This window comes from Phalacrocorax aristotelis, chromosome 2 (genome assembly GCF_949628215.1).
Source record: "Phalacrocorax aristotelis chromosome 2, bGulAri2.1, whole genome shotgun sequence".
NCBI lineage: Eukaryota > Metazoa > Chordata > Aves > Suliformes > Phalacrocoracidae > Phalacrocorax > Phalacrocorax aristotelis.
In genome coordinates, this window is record NC_134277.1 from 63,224,436 (window position 1) to 63,239,331 (window position 14,896).

At 38.1% G+C, this 14,896-nt stretch overlaps 1 protein-coding gene across 1 annotated transcript; it reads left to right on the forward strand.

The window, feature by feature from the left end:
• Positions 1 to 16: 16 nt before the first annotated feature.
• TRIP13 (thyroid hormone receptor interactor 13) lies at positions 17 to 14,506 on the forward strand. The gene is made up of 14 exons (XM_075083830.1): positions 17 to 262; positions 496 to 598; positions 2,173 to 2,338; positions 2,639 to 2,768; positions 4,528 to 4,583; positions 5,866 to 5,956; positions 7,486 to 7,558; positions 8,546 to 8,609; positions 8,856 to 8,942; positions 9,779 to 9,885; positions 10,942 to 11,095; positions 11,273 to 11,385; positions 12,586 to 12,655; positions 13,232 to 14,506. The coding sequence occupies exons 2-14, from the start codon at positions 507 to 509 to the stop codon at positions 13,343 to 13,345; spliced, it is 1,317 nt and encodes a 438-aa protein (XP_074939931.1). The 5' UTR covers positions 17 to 262; positions 496 to 506; the 3' UTR covers positions 13,346 to 14,506.
• The last annotated feature ends 390 nt before the right edge of the window (positions 14,507 to 14,896 follow it).

Sequence of the window (14,896 nt, forward strand, 5' to 3'; positions counted from 1 at the left end):
AGGCAGGGCTCCTTCCGCCCGCCGCGGAGGAAGATCCAGGTCAAGAGGGGCGGCCCGGCCCGCCAGCCCGCCTTTTACAAAAAAGCCGGTCGCGCTGTCCTGCTGCGCCGGGCCTTTTTGGCGTTCTGGCGGGGCCTCCTCCCGTCCCCGCCGCGCAGCCGCTCCGCCCGCCAGGGTGCTGAGGGGACAGAGGAGCTGCGCGGCCCTTCCGCTCCCCGGGGGGACCCGCGATCGCCGTTCCCGGGGTCGTGCCGGGCGTGAGGTGATTTTCTGTCCCCGCTTGGGGAGGAGCGGGCCGCCCGTGCGGGCGACTGCGTTTGCGACGTGTCCCGTGTCGCGACGGCATCGCCGTCTCGCGTGGGAGGGAGGGAGGGAAGTGCCGGTCCCCGCGATGGGTAGGGCGCGGGTGGGGTGCACGGCAGCTCCCGTGCCGGAGAGGAGCGTGTAACGGTCGCTGAAAGCCTGCTTCTGCTTGGTGTATCTCCCTCCCCGCAGGAGCGAGAAGGATGGACAAAGCCGCTGGGGATTTGAAGCAAGCGCTCCCAAACGTGTGCGACGGCATTCAAATACACGTGGAGGTTCATCAGAAATCGAGCAGGTCTTTCTCCCCAGAGCTTTACTTGCTGCAACTTGTGTCTGTCGCCTCTTGTCGTTGTGCTGCGCGCCCCCAACAGCGCACAGCGCTCTGCTCAGCCCTCCCTATGCTCTCCCATGAGTTCCCGCACAGGTGTATCTTCCTAAGGCTGAACAAACCCTTTTCTCTCATTTTCTCTTTGGGCGTCATGTGGTCCTGTCTCATAATCGAGTTGGTGGCTGTATTCCAGACTTGCTCCAGTATATCATTGTCTCTTGTACAGCAGAGCCCCAAACTGCACAAGTACTCCAGATGTAGTCTCACAAACAGCCAGTAGACAGAAAGGATCACTTTCTCTAACGTTTGCGCTCTCGCTAGCACAGCCTAAAATAAGGTTGGCCGTACTTGTAGCAGGGCCATGCTGCTGACTCATTGCCAACTTGTCCACCAGTACCCCCGGGTCCTTTTCTGCAAAGCTGCTTTTCATCCAGCTGGCCTCTGGTCTGTATTGTCTGGGCAGTAGATGGAGAGACATGATTTCACTTTTACTATTGTTGGAACTTCAAGAGGTTCCTGTCCAACCGTATCTCCTACCTGCAGAGGTCCCTCTGAATGGCAGCCTAGTATATTGACAGCTCTCCCTGCTTTGGTGTTATCCATAAAATTCCTGCAGTTGCTTTCCATCCCATTGTCCAGGGTGTAAATGAAGGTGTTGGTCCCAATGTTGACAGCATTGCCCCATCTTTCCCTGCCCGACTCACTGGGAGCTCTGCTTAGGCTTTGTGCTACTAATCACAACCTTTTTAGCTGGACAGTCCAAGTCCAGCCACTTTGTTGTCCATTTATCCAGTCCTTACCTTACCAATTTGGCTAGCTGGGTACTATGGGAGAGTGTGTCCAAGTTGTTGCTAAAGTCAAGGTGTAGAATATCCACTGCTGTCTCTTTGTCAGAATACAAGGAACTGGGAATTCGCACTGGGAATGCATCACTGAATTTGTAAAATTAAGTTAAAGCCTTTCTGAAATCTTAAGATGGTATTCCTTTTCCTATAGTTTTTGTCTCTTCCACTGGAATTCCCCTTATAGCATGTCCCCATCCTGATGTATCAGCTGTCCTCAGGCAGGAAAGCATAATTCCAAGCTAAGCATACCAAATTCAGTCTAGTAGCTTGGCTATGTGTTTTTCTGTTTTCCCTAGTGAAACACAGTCAGACCGCATAACTGATTTCCATTCTTGAAATCTAGCTGTGTCATTCCATGTCTGCTAATGTGATGGCAAATACTAAATAGTATTCCTTGGCTTTGTGTCCTTTAATGCACAAAATGAAAACAAGTGTCAAACTTGTTGCTTTTGCAAACAAACTGAGTTTGATAGGATTTTTTTTTTGCAGAATGTTACGGGAGGGTTGAGTGGGTTTTGGTGGTTTTTTTTTGTGGGGGTTGTTTTTTTGGGAGGGGGTTGTTTTTTGGGGATGGTTTTTGTGAGATGGAAGCTGTTTTCTGTGTAGGCTTAGTGTATGAAATACAGAACTCTGATATTAGTTCATGCTTCCGTATAAATGTCAGTGCCATAAATAATACTGTTTCTTTCTTGTTAGTGTGGCCAAGAAAGAAGATATCAGGATGAGTGTCTTAACTCTGTTGAACAGACATAACATTGTGTTTGGTGATTACAAGTGGACAGAGTTTGACGATGGTTTCCTTAACAGCAATGTGCAATCTGTGTCGATTGTGGATACGGATCTGAAACTGAAAGACAGACAGGTATTTGCGGTCAAGAATGTACAGCTCTGTTCATATGCCTGTGAACTAGTTGTAAGTACACTAGTGAGCCTCAGGACATAAGCAAGACAAGATCTATACGCCAATGTTGTATCTTTTATTAGGCTAACTGGTATAACCAGGAAAAAGTAGCTAAGTTTTTCAGCCTGCACCTCTTAGTAAGATCTGAAACACAAGTAATAGGCTTCAAAGCTGAATGCCAGCTGAGAACTGTAACTGACTTATGTTATTATTAGCTTTGAGGAATACGATGTATTAAAAGTCTTTTTATGTGCATTCTAGCCTATTGACTTGAGCAAAAGCAGTCTTTCTCTTCATATTTTTCATCTGAATGAAGAAGGACCAAACTCTGAAAACCTGGAAGAAGAGAATGAGGATATCATTGCAGCTAACCACTGGGTGCTACCAGCAGGTACCCGTGTGATATTTCTGGAAGGTCTAGAGCAATTACAATGAAAGAAAATCTTGGAAAAGCTAAAAGTATTTATAAGGTTACTTGTTAAAGGTATTATTTGTATATATTGTTTAACTTTGTCCTTTGTTGATGGAACTACTTTCTATCTGTCTATTTCATATAAATATATATATAGCATTTTAGATGATATCCCTGAGAAGGGCAACGAGGTTGGTGAAGGGTCTAGAGAACAAGTCTTCTGAGGAGTGGTTGAGGGAGCTGGGGTTTTTTAGCCTGGAGAAGAGGAGGTTGAGGGGAGACGTTATCGCTTTCTATAACTACCTGAAAGGAGGCTGTAGCGAGGCGGGGGTCGGTGTCTTCTCCCTAGTAACAAGTGATAGGACGAGAGGAAATGGCCTCAAGCTGCGCCAGGGGAAGTTTAGGTTGGATATTACCGAAAGGGTTGTCGGGCATTGGAACAGGCTGCCCAGGGAGGTGGTAGAGTCTCTATCCCTGGAGGTATTTAAAAGAAGGGTAGATGTGGTGCTTGAAGATATGGTTTATGGTTGACAGTGATAGGTTAGCGGTTGGACTCGATGATCTTAAGGGTCTTTTCCAACCTTAACGATTCTATGATTCTATATCATCTAAAATATGTTTGCACTTTCTTCTGTATGGTTTTGACTGAACTACTACAGGTATTCCGTAACACATCATTTATTTCTGTAATACTTGTGGATGTGTGGAAGTAACAGGTCCTGTGGAGTAAAATGTATACTGATAATCAAAACTGTGCAAATTTTTAACCCTACAAGCTGTGTTCCAAATTTTTGTTTGGAGACCCACAAGAAACTCATCAGTTTAAACATTCATTTTCCAGAGCCCACTGCTGGCTTCCAGCCCCCAAGACAGTGCTGCTCTTATATTTGGAACAAACAAACAAACTAAAGAGACTTAAGAGTCCTGAGAGTGTCTTCCAAAAAGAAGAATAAGGCTTTGCTCTGCAAGAGAACATGGCCTGCCTGTCACTATCTTTTGCTTGGGGAAGTTGGATTCTATGCCTGAGGAGAAATGCAGGTGTGAGCTTAAGCTCAAAGTGACAGTCATTCTGAGACGTTTCTTGCTCTTTCCATGTTGTGAAAAATCTAACTATCCATTACATTTCTCTTCAGGAAGAACTCAATCTGATACTTTGAGAGTATTCCCATATTATTGTGGTTTATAATTGTTCAGTTTCTTTTGCTCTTCTTTGCTGAAAGCTAGAAAGTAACTCCTAGAAATGATTGATACCCAAATCACAACTTTAGGCTTTTATGCATTATTCAGCTACATCCTTTTTTTGTCCTCTACATGTTCATGTTAACATTAAAAAAATAAAGAAAAAAGAAAAGCAGAATGATAAAATTGGGCTTAGAACCCTCCTCCCACCCCAACTTTTCATAGCTCTCTATCTTGGGGAAATGTAGGTCCATCCCCTACTGAGGGTGGAAAGAATGATATTTTTCCTTTCATGTTAAGAAATTGGGAAGGTTAATTTCTCCTCACAAGAGGAGGAAACAGAAGTTGAGGAAACAGAAGTTATGAAACTGCTGAGTTTGTCTGTTAGAAAGTAATAACTCATGATTTTTTCAATATGTTTTACTTGCTGTCATATATCTGCTCTTAATCCTTAATTTCAGTCGAGAATAATTTGAAAACTGCTTTGTGCTGCAGGGTTAGATTACAAGTTCCCAGATTGATTTATTCTAAACATGTACATATTATATTGCTTTTGCAGCTGAATTCCATGGCCTTTGGGAAAGTCTCATATATGACACTGAAGTAAAATCACACGTAAGTTGTCAACGAGCAATGATTAAAATTGCTTGAAGAGATGTCAGAGTTGAAAAGTAGCCTGTTTCAAGTTTGCTGCATGGAGAATTTATTTGGAAATCAACACCTCAAAAAAATCTCTATATAATTTTTGATAGTTACATACTTCTCTGATGTACACTTAACAAAAGAAGTCAGAGCTGGTGTTTTGAGATTAAACATATCTCAGATGTATAACAACATACACTACTTTGAATTCAGCTTTGCAAAAAATCTCATAAAGAATTTCTTCACATTCATTGGCTTATTTTACAGAAATCAGAAGTTTAACAGCTGGAGGTGTTGTTTTGGTAGCAACTTAAAATTTCTCAGAAGATTTTCCCTTTTGCTTTAGGTATATTCATCAGCCTGTGTGAAGAAAACAATGACTGTTCTGTAGAACAGGGTAGAAATTTACTTTATTAAAATTCTGTACCTTGTTTAAGGCTAGTTTAATTGCATTTTTTTCTAGAAGGGGAGAAGAAAATTGGTGGAAAAACATACATTCAAAGAGGCTTAGAAAAATACATATGCAGCATTCTTTGAAATCAATTTTCTATTTCTCCATTGTGAAGGTCCCAAAATATATGTTGTGTCTTTGCTGTGGGTTTTTTTTAATGATAAGGCAATTTTGGTGGTTTGCTATCACTAAAAGAAGTGTGTCGCTATCGGCTGTACCTGCAGTGCTTCCCTTCTATTGGCACTCTTTTTACCTTGTGGTAAATTAACTGAGGAAACAAAATCACTAAAAGTGTTCAACTTATTGTGTGATGGGCTAATCTGCACCTGGTTTTGTCCCATTAATTGGTCCATTGTGACCACAGCTAATGGTCGTGTAACAGAAGCGGTGGGTGCAGGCTCAGCAGATTGGAACTGGAATTTAACTGTGTGTTTCTGGCAGCAGCTAGACAATTGATTGGTTTAGCTGTAGAGTCAGCCAGCACTGCTACTGTTCATACAAATGCTCGTTGAATGATTGGACTAGGGTGAGTGCGCTCCCACTTGAATGCTGGTAAGACATTCAGAAACAAAACTGTTCCAGTGCCAAGTACCTGCTATTCTTTTTCCTGAGGGCAGGAAGGAAAGGAACTTCAAACCTTTGCAGAAAGAAAATTTGCCTATGGTTAAAAGACAGGCCAATTTTTTCTTGGTTTTTTTTGTTAAAGAGTACACATTAGACTTTATTAGGAGATTGCTTCTATTTGTAATTGTATTTTCTGATACGTCTCTAATTTGTGTGTCTCTCTTTCTCCTCTTCAATCAGTTGCTTGATTATGTGACGACAACGTTACTCTTTTCTGACAAAAACGTTGACAGCAACCTGGTATCGTGGAACAGAGTTGTTCTGCTGCATGGTAAAAACAATCTGTCTTAAACCAAGTAGATTCATTGGCCATCTGTTTAGACTTTCCTTCTGGAAAAACTTGTATTGCAATTCTGTGTAGTGAAATTAGATGATCCAGAAGCAGCAGAGAAGTATTCTGTCTAGAATACAAATTTAGATGAAATGTAATGTCAAAATCAAATCAATGTTCAAATGTACTATGTTTTGCAGGAATTTAAATTCTAAAATTTATAATGCCGTGATAATAGTTTTTTTTTTAAATTTTCATTTTTAAGTGATATTTTTACTTTTTTTTTATAAAGTGCAAAAATAATGCAGATACCGGGGACATTAGGAGTCGTATATTAATTACAGTTCTATCACATTATTAAAAAATTTGTTAGTTATGGTTTTATAAAAACTTTAGAGGAAACTGGGAAATCAGTCTGTGTGTTGTGTTATTAACACCGTGTGTTCTATTGCCAAATATGAAGGCAGTTCTCTCGCCAATTGAGTTATTACTATTTCAGTGAAGCCATAATCTTCAGTCAGTCCTAGCTTACTGTTAGGAGGTTGTACCATAAACAAGATCAACATCAATTGAATCCATTTTCTTGCAAACTGCAGCTTGCTATTGATTAATTACAATTTTGTTGTCAAGACTGTTATTCAAAGATAAAAGGTTATAGTGGAAATGTTTGTTATGAGTGTTGATTTTGCTTAAGTTATAACTATCAGTTTAGAAGCTGCAGGATGTTTTTGTCTGGAAAACTATTTCAGGCTCTTAACAATATATTTATGATAGATATATTTGATTTTAGTAATGAGCTAATTATTCTGATCACAAAGAAGTTAATACTGGGAAATCTGTAGCTGTTGTAGTGCAAAATACATTTATGCTATAATGGCGGTACCTGCTTTGAATGAAAGTACTGTCATCTGGTTGATGTCATCGGTTTGTTTGGCACCCACACGTCATCTTCCATACGTTCATACCCTGCTTAACTATGCTTGTACTTGACTGAGTGGAGAAAGTCTGTGGCTCTTCTGTAGTTGTCAAGCCAGATCCAAAAGGTTTGTCCCAAAGCATAATTCTTAAGATGCTCTGTGTTGCCCCAAGGTAGAGATTTCTGGGAAAGTGGACAGCTGATCAAACTGGGCATGATGTGTTTCTGTTTTGCATGTTAGAAGAGTATGTTTCAGGAAAACATAAGTTTAAGCATAGCGCTGATTTTTGAGAATGCTAATAAGCATAAGGCCTGCTAGGGTGATACCATCCGCTTCTGTGACTGTTGAGTATTTTAACTGTGTGGTGTCTGCATACAAACTACTACCCTAACTATACTAAAAATTGAAAATTACATAAATTCAAAGCTCAGATCTAGGACTGTAGAGGAGTAGGCAATCTTCTCAAAATACCCTGGTGTTCACAGTCGTTGTCTGCTGTGTTTTTATTCTACAATTAGTGCTGTAATGAAATACTGTAGTTAAAAAAATGTTACATGTCATTAACAATCTGATGCAGATTCCATATAATATATGGATCTGATTTCAAACCAGGCCCTCCTGGAACTGGGAAAACCTCTCTCTGTAAAGCATTGGCTCAGAAGCTGACAATTCGACTGTCATACAGGTGATAATTTTTAGAAATTTTAGTTTACTGTAGTTTACTATTGCTAATTGTTCTTTTTCAGTACCCCAAAGGTATTTAATATTTGATTTCAAGTAACTGGTGCCAAGTGCTAATATTCGTAGTTCTTTATAGTGCACCTGGCTAGGAATAAAATTGATCTGACAGAGAGACTGGTTAGGGTATTTTAATGCCTTTTAAAATGTGTAATTATTTGTGCCCAGGTGTGTAAAAAATTCCAGTGGTGATATAGTGATTTGTTCGTGCTTACATTGTATATCAATGAATATTAAAGACAAAGGATCACAGAATATCAAGCAAGCCTGCTATTTGTATTTTCATGTTCAAGAAAGCTGGTTTTTAATAGGTAGTGCTTTTGTAATCAATTTGTTTTGTAACTGGATTGCCTAAATACCACAGTCTGCAGAGGTCAGTCTGTATATCAGACAGGTAATAAGAGCCTCAAACTCCATAGCAACTTAAAAATTTGTATTAAAAAAATGTTATATAAAATACTAGGTGTAATATAAATAATGTGTAATTATTGGAGTGATCTGACTCTAGCCCAAGCTGAGTTTATGATAAACGTGGGCTGTGTGGTTCAGTTATTTTGTCCTTTAGGACATCCATTCGGAACTAAGTAAATAAGCTTCATGCTTTTATATATGTTTTTACTATACTGAACAAAATCTTACAGGAACAGAAGAATGAGGCCATTAGCATGGTAACTGTTACTTAAACTATATTTAAATAGCACCTACTCTAATTAAGGAATTCTGATACCAATTTAATATAAAGAATTCTAATGAGACATGTTTCTAGAAATGACAAACTCAAAACAGGTATTATATTTTGAAAAGTGAGTAATTTAAAGTAGCAATTCACAGAATTCCCAGTTGAAATGGAGAGAATGAGACTTATGGAAGTTAATGATATCACTGACTTTTATTTACAATAGAGTTGACACTTCTTTTTCCCTTCATACTTTAGGTATAGGTATGGACAGTTAATTGAGATAAACAGCCATAGCCTTTTCTCTAAATGGTTTTCTGAGGTATGTATTGATGTAGCTACTTAAGTAGACTTTGTGTTTTAGAAATTACACTGTTGAGCTTGTTTCATAAAATAAGTGTGTGCACTGAAGATTACTCAGAATAATTAATATGCTTGAGAACACTTAAATAGAAGCAATATTAGAAAGTTACTTTAAAAACCAGGTGTTTCCATCATAAATATGGTAAGGCTTGGAAAGTTGTGTGGTAAGGAAATAGTTAAATATATGTATATGGTGTCTTTCTAGAGTGGCAAGCTTGTAACCAAGATGTTCCAGAAGATTCAAGAGTTAATTGATGACAAAGATGCTCTTGTATTTGTACTGATTGATGAGGTATGATTCTAACAGCATTGATGTACATAAAATGTATCAGGAAGTAAATTGATGGGAGGGATCTGTGATAATGCTCATTCATAAAGAACAATAAAAGCATATTTATGGTTTTTTGTAAGTTACATAACTTTGTGGAGAAGAATTAATTTTAATTGACCGCTGCAGATTGGAAGGATTTGGGAGGAACACTATGATTTAGCAGGCAAATTCCAGCTGAAAATGAAGTGAAACCTTTCTTGGTGGAACTTCCCTGTCTGCTGTGTGTTTACAAGTGGAGTATTGTTTTAAACTTTAAAGTAGCCTAGATTTGTATTAATTGTGCTCTTATGTATGCTGTAAAGCTCTAAAAAGTAGTATTATGGTTCAGTTCATTGTCTAGGTTCTCTTCAGACTTGCATGCATAAGCAGTTTAGTATGTACCTTATTAACTTTGTTACATTAGAATTCCTATGGGGAAGCTCATTCTAAACTAAATTCTAAACTCATTCTAAAGTCATTATTCCACTGTGTGTTCGTTTTTGTCCCTGCTGGCCCCAAAATTTAATTAAAATGAAACCCAACCTCTGTTCTGCTGTCTAAACAGGAATTTCACACACTAACCGTTGCTTCCTTGACATCCCTTCCCCTCCCCCTGTAAATTCCCACTTAACAAAAGATTTTGAAGATGAAGTTTTAGATACCAAACATATGGATCTGAAGATATATTGCCTGGGTTATTTGCTTGGTGCCACCACTACAAATGTGCAATCTTTTATGGTTTTTTTTGTGTTTGGTGATTTTGTTGTTGTTTTGTTTGGTTGGTTGTCTGATTTGTTATTTAGCCTGTTTTTTTGTAGGTGGAAAGCCTCACAGCAGCCCGCAGTGCCTTCAGGGCAGGCACAGAGCCTTCAGATGCTATTCGTGTGGTGAATGCTGTGCTGACACAAATAGATCAGATTAAAAGGTAAACTCATATATTGCAACAGCAAAAGGTAACTGGCAGTTTCAGGATTCCTGCTAAATCTTAATTCCTACTTAGAATACTAAACCAAATTGGTTAGTGAACTATTTTTTGTTGATGGTATGAACTGTGAAAAGAAATAGGAGTAATCCAACAGAATGTTTTGCATGTGACTGAGCGTACAATCAAATCTGCAGATTGTGTACTTCCTTTAAAGCTAGGGAGAGATGCAGGACAGATGGTCATGATATCTGCTTGGAGACACAAGAATAAGATCAGTGAAGATCATCTGGATGCCAGTCTAAAGCAGACTTGCACAACACATGGCTTGGAAGCGATCATTAATGACGCTGGGTCCACTTTGCATGCTGGATTTAGTGCGGCATACCATCTCTTGTTTTATTCCTGTCACTTCCCTCCCCTTTTTTGGGCATACTTGGCTCTGTTCACAGAAAGAAAGGTGCCCTAGTATTTGGCCCTGTCTTGCAGCAAATTGAAGGTCAGTGGCTTATTCATATGTATAAGTTCATAGGCTTCGTCTGAAAATAGCTATGGTTAAGCATGTTCTTTCAATATTTCTTAGAGCAAGGAGATGCCACTTCTCTTTTAAGCTCACTCTAATGTCATCCGCAGTTACAATGGTGTCACATTGCCAGTTAATCTGTATACTTTCTGCTGAATTGAAATGGAAAACATGTAGATTAAATTAGGTTAAAGGTTCAAATTTGCAAGTCATCTTTTCATAATCTTTTGTGTGTGTGTGTGTCAGAAACTATGCCAGTGGGCTCTAGATAGTTAATGTACATCATATCTAAAATAGGGTTAGAGAAACTATGGACACTTGAAACAGCTGAAAGAAAGAGACTGTGCATTGAAATAGATTGGTGATAACTGGCCAAGAGCTTCAGATCGTTTAATGTAGTTGCTGGCTGACAAGAGTGATGTGACTGCTTATTGCATGAAATGGCTTGAGTCATAAGAAGGAAGGTGTCAGTTTGCCAGTCATGAAAGGAGATAATTCTTCTACATGTGACCTAAAAATCTGCTTTTATCTTGAAGGTATCCCAATGTAGTTATCCTGACTACTTCAAATATTACGGAGAAAATTGACATGGCCTTTGTAGACAGGGCTGACATAAAGCAATACATTGGACCTCCATCCACTGCGGCAATATTTAGAATATATCTTTCTTGCTTGGAAGAACTGATGAAGGTAATATTTTTGAAAGCAAGGCTGTAAAATCTCCTATTTTAATAAATTTGACAATCATACTTCCTAAATAACAAAAATACACAAATTTCATTCCTTCTCTGATTTCCACTCTTGCTGTAGAATTTAATTTTGAATGTATTTAAGTTTTTCATATAACAGTATAACTCTTCTTTCCAGTGTCAAATAATATATCCTCGACAGCAGCTCCTGACCCTCAGAGAGCTAGAGATGATAGGCTTCGTAGAAAATAATGTGTCACGGTTAAGCCTTGTATTAAAAGAAATCTCAAGGTAAGATTCTGAAATTCTATATTTTTTTACATATATATATACACACACACACACAACATCTAAAATGAGTTGCGGAATGATGTTTAAAAGTAATTGAATTTCATAACAGCTAGAGTTCTGAAATATAACAATTTTTTTTCCCATTAGGGTCAGTGCAAAACCTTTTCAGGGGACAAAAAGCAGAAGTAACCAGGATTTGCCAAAATTTCTTAGTCTGAGACCTGGCTTGGCTTGGTACTGCTTCTTGTTTCTGCTTTGCTCTTTGAAGTCCTCTTGACTAATTGCTGGCTGGATTAGTGAGATGCTTTAGGTTTCATTGGATATTGTGAATTGTAACACAGTTCAGCGGAAATAGCATTGGCCTTCGTTCCTACTAAGGAAGTGTCTTGGAATGCAATCTACGAAGTCAGCTTTGCATCAAGATATAAGTGGACAGAAGCAAAGGGGGAAGAAGTGAAGAGTGTTATGATTTGCTGAGTGTGCTAGTAGAGCAAATAGTCTTTCACTGCAGCGTAACAATCTTTGAAACAATAAAAGTTATATTCACAATATCAAGCAATATTTTTTTCTGAAGTGCTGGTGCCTATGAAACAAAACAACATTCCTAAGGTCAGGAAAGTGTGTTTTCCCTCCATTCCTGAAGTAGGCAATCTTAACCAGTGAGGAGTGACATAAAAGCAAGCAAGTTTTTCCAGGCATAGAGGTTTGGGTTGTACATACACAGAGTGGTGCGTGGAGGAGACGAAAACATATATCAAGCAGGTGAGGTAAAGGAAGCTGTGTGTAAGTGGTAGGAAGAAAGAGGTAAGCAGTAGCTGTGAGGTCCAGACTTCAAAACAAATTTTGAAGTCCTTCCAAGAGCGGATGGAAGGTTATGTCTGTACCCCACCCTTTCAGTGTAGACATTTCCCCAAATTCCTGAAATATGGCACAGTGATGCAAAGGGCATGATATAAGCTTCGACAGGCAAATGTGACTATGCTATTTCTGTACCCTTGCTTGCTTTTCTGTACTCTATAGCATTCCATAGGCTGAAGTTGTCTGTTCGCTTCCTGCTTCTGCCACAAGTGCTGCAAGTGACCTGCTGAATTGTGTGTTGAGTTTTTGAGAGCAATTTGTGGGAGAAACACAGAAAAAGGAAAGGTCTTTTAAGAGTGGATATGTAGCATTTAAGCAGCACTTTTCCCTTTTTTACTGTAGAAGAAGCGAAGGTCTTAGTGGCCGGGTCCTGAGAAAACTTCCTTTCTTAGCACATGCGCTTTATATTCAAGTAAGTTTATTATATTTAAGTAAGTTTATTCTACTAATTATATTTTGATTTGGTTTTGAGATGGGTGGGAAGACAATTAGACACTGCCTGAAGTAAAAGATTGGGCCTAAACCTCTCTTTTAATCTAAATTGCACTGTTTCTGCAGCTTTGCAGGCTGAAACAATTTTGTGGTGCCCATAATTTAAAATGATACTGAAGAAGGCAGGTGGGATTGACACATCCAACAGCATTCTACTTTTAATTAAATGTTGTGACAGAATATTGATATTGGTTCTCTGATAATTTCTTGCTGAAAGAAAACCCTCTGCCACTTTATAAATAATAATAATTTGTTAAAAACCTTTTTTGAAGCAAACCCATAGGAATAGTGATTGACTCAAAACTTTGCGTAGTTTGACTTTGACTTTACTATGCTAGCTGGTTTAAAATAAACCTGCTGTTTTATGGTTTGTAGCATTTTGAAAATTTTGTAATACAGAAGTCAAATATTTCTCTTAACTACTGTGGTTTGTATGTAAAATATTATGTATGCCTGTTGCTGTAGTGTGTCTAACAAAATGTTCTCTTATTTTCAGTCCCCCAGTGTTACAATGACAGTGTTTCTTCAGGCTCTTTCCCTTGCAGTAGACAAACAATTTGAAGAAAGACAGAAACTTGCAGAAAGAAAGAAACTTGCAGACTGTGTGTGATACTCTACTGTTTTCTAGTTGTCCGTATTGTTAACACTGAAAACTACGTATTTTTCATACAAACTGTGCAACTGTAAAAACTATGCATCTGTAAAATAGGTTGTCAACACCTTAAAAAACCTGGAATGCCTAATCTAATTTTTCAAAACATTCATTAATAAACAATTAAGAAACTTTACAACATATTTTTCAAAAGCTTTATTTCAAATGCCAGTAAGAGGATTGTAAAAAATTCGTGCTAAAAGTCAGTTTTCATCTTTTGCAGTTATTAAAAGTGGGTCGACTTCTGTTCCTTGTTTCTTAATCACTAACTTTCTATCCTTATATCTTCTTTTGTATTTCTAATAGCAATAGAAATTCAGTCTTTGGATCTGATACTTCTGCCATAAATGCAATATTTCTTATTGCTTCTGAAATAACAAGAATGAAACTGAGAAGGATTCAAAGTGCTCAGTGATGGCCCAGACCTTTTATACTGATGCCTCTTTGTCTTGAAATTTAATACCAAGTATTACTTTTTTTAATTACATCAGATTCAAAAGTTTAAAATCAAGAGATCACTTAATTGTATTTTGTAATACTACCTTTTTGTGGTGTTGCAAGGTTGTGAACCAGAGTGGACCATGTTTTCTCACTGAAGAGTAACTACAATGTGTAAGAAAGGGTCTTTAAAATACATGAAGTTTCGTTTTGCTTTGTTTTATACACATGACATAGAAGTTACAAATAATCTGTGGAGGAAAATATTTTGTAGTGCAAAAGCCAGGAAATGTGTGTATCCAATTCCTAAAGGAACGGAGTCAACTTTTCTATGGTAAATACATATCCTATATAATACTTGTTACAAAACTATCAACTCTTCTTCTTGTATTTTATCTGCAGTCAGCTGAAAGAATGAAACGGTAGGGGAGTTTCCAGATCAGAACTTTAATTTTTCTTAATTGAAGATAAAATAGTGAGATTTAAGTTGATGATATCCAGTTAATGCATGCCTCCTAGCTGTTGATATTGGAAATACTTTAATGATAGTACATTTTGTTACTTCCTTGTTTGTATCTTTTAAGTCAATGTTATACTATACATTCATGAGATAAAAGATTTTGTTATGAGCTGTTTTTATTGATGAATGCCATAATATGTGCATTAAAAAATTGTACAGAACTTATCAAGTGTTAGTAAATTTTTATTATGGCATCTATACTTATGTAAAGAGAGCCTCTTTGTTAAGCCTGTCTAAGTGTCTGTTCATGCATTACTTTTGAAAATAACTTATTAAATATTATTCCTTATCCATCCTCCATAAAAAGAAGGGGGGTGGGCAGCAGAAGATTGTGCCAAGTTCAGTCATTTGCAATTGTGTATGTGCAAGAAACCTCCATGAAAGCCATGTATAGGAAAACTACAGAAAGGCAAGATTTTATACAGACTCTAGTCCATAGTGGATTTGTGGCTTTCAAAGCTAAAAGATTGAGAGACTTAAAAGGAGTATTCATTGAATACAGGTGTGTATTATTATGTGTGCCTGTCTTCATGATCCACATAATAGATATT

What these genes read in the sequence shown, in the direction of transcription:
- TRIP13 (XM_075083830.1), top strand. Translation starts at nt 507, where the DNA reads ATGGACAAAGCCGCTGGGGATTTGAAGCAAGCGCTCCCAAACGTGTGC. An exon ending in GTATTAAAAGAAATCTCAAG is followed by an intron (nt 11,386 to 12,585) that starts GTAAGATTCTGA and finishes TTTTTACTGTAG; the next exon opens with AAGAAGCGAAGGTCTTAGTG. An exon ending in CACATGCGCTTTATATTCAA is followed by an intron (nt 12,656 to 13,231) that starts GTAAGTTTATTA and finishes TCTTATTTTCAG; the next exon opens with TCCCCCAGTGTTACAATGAC.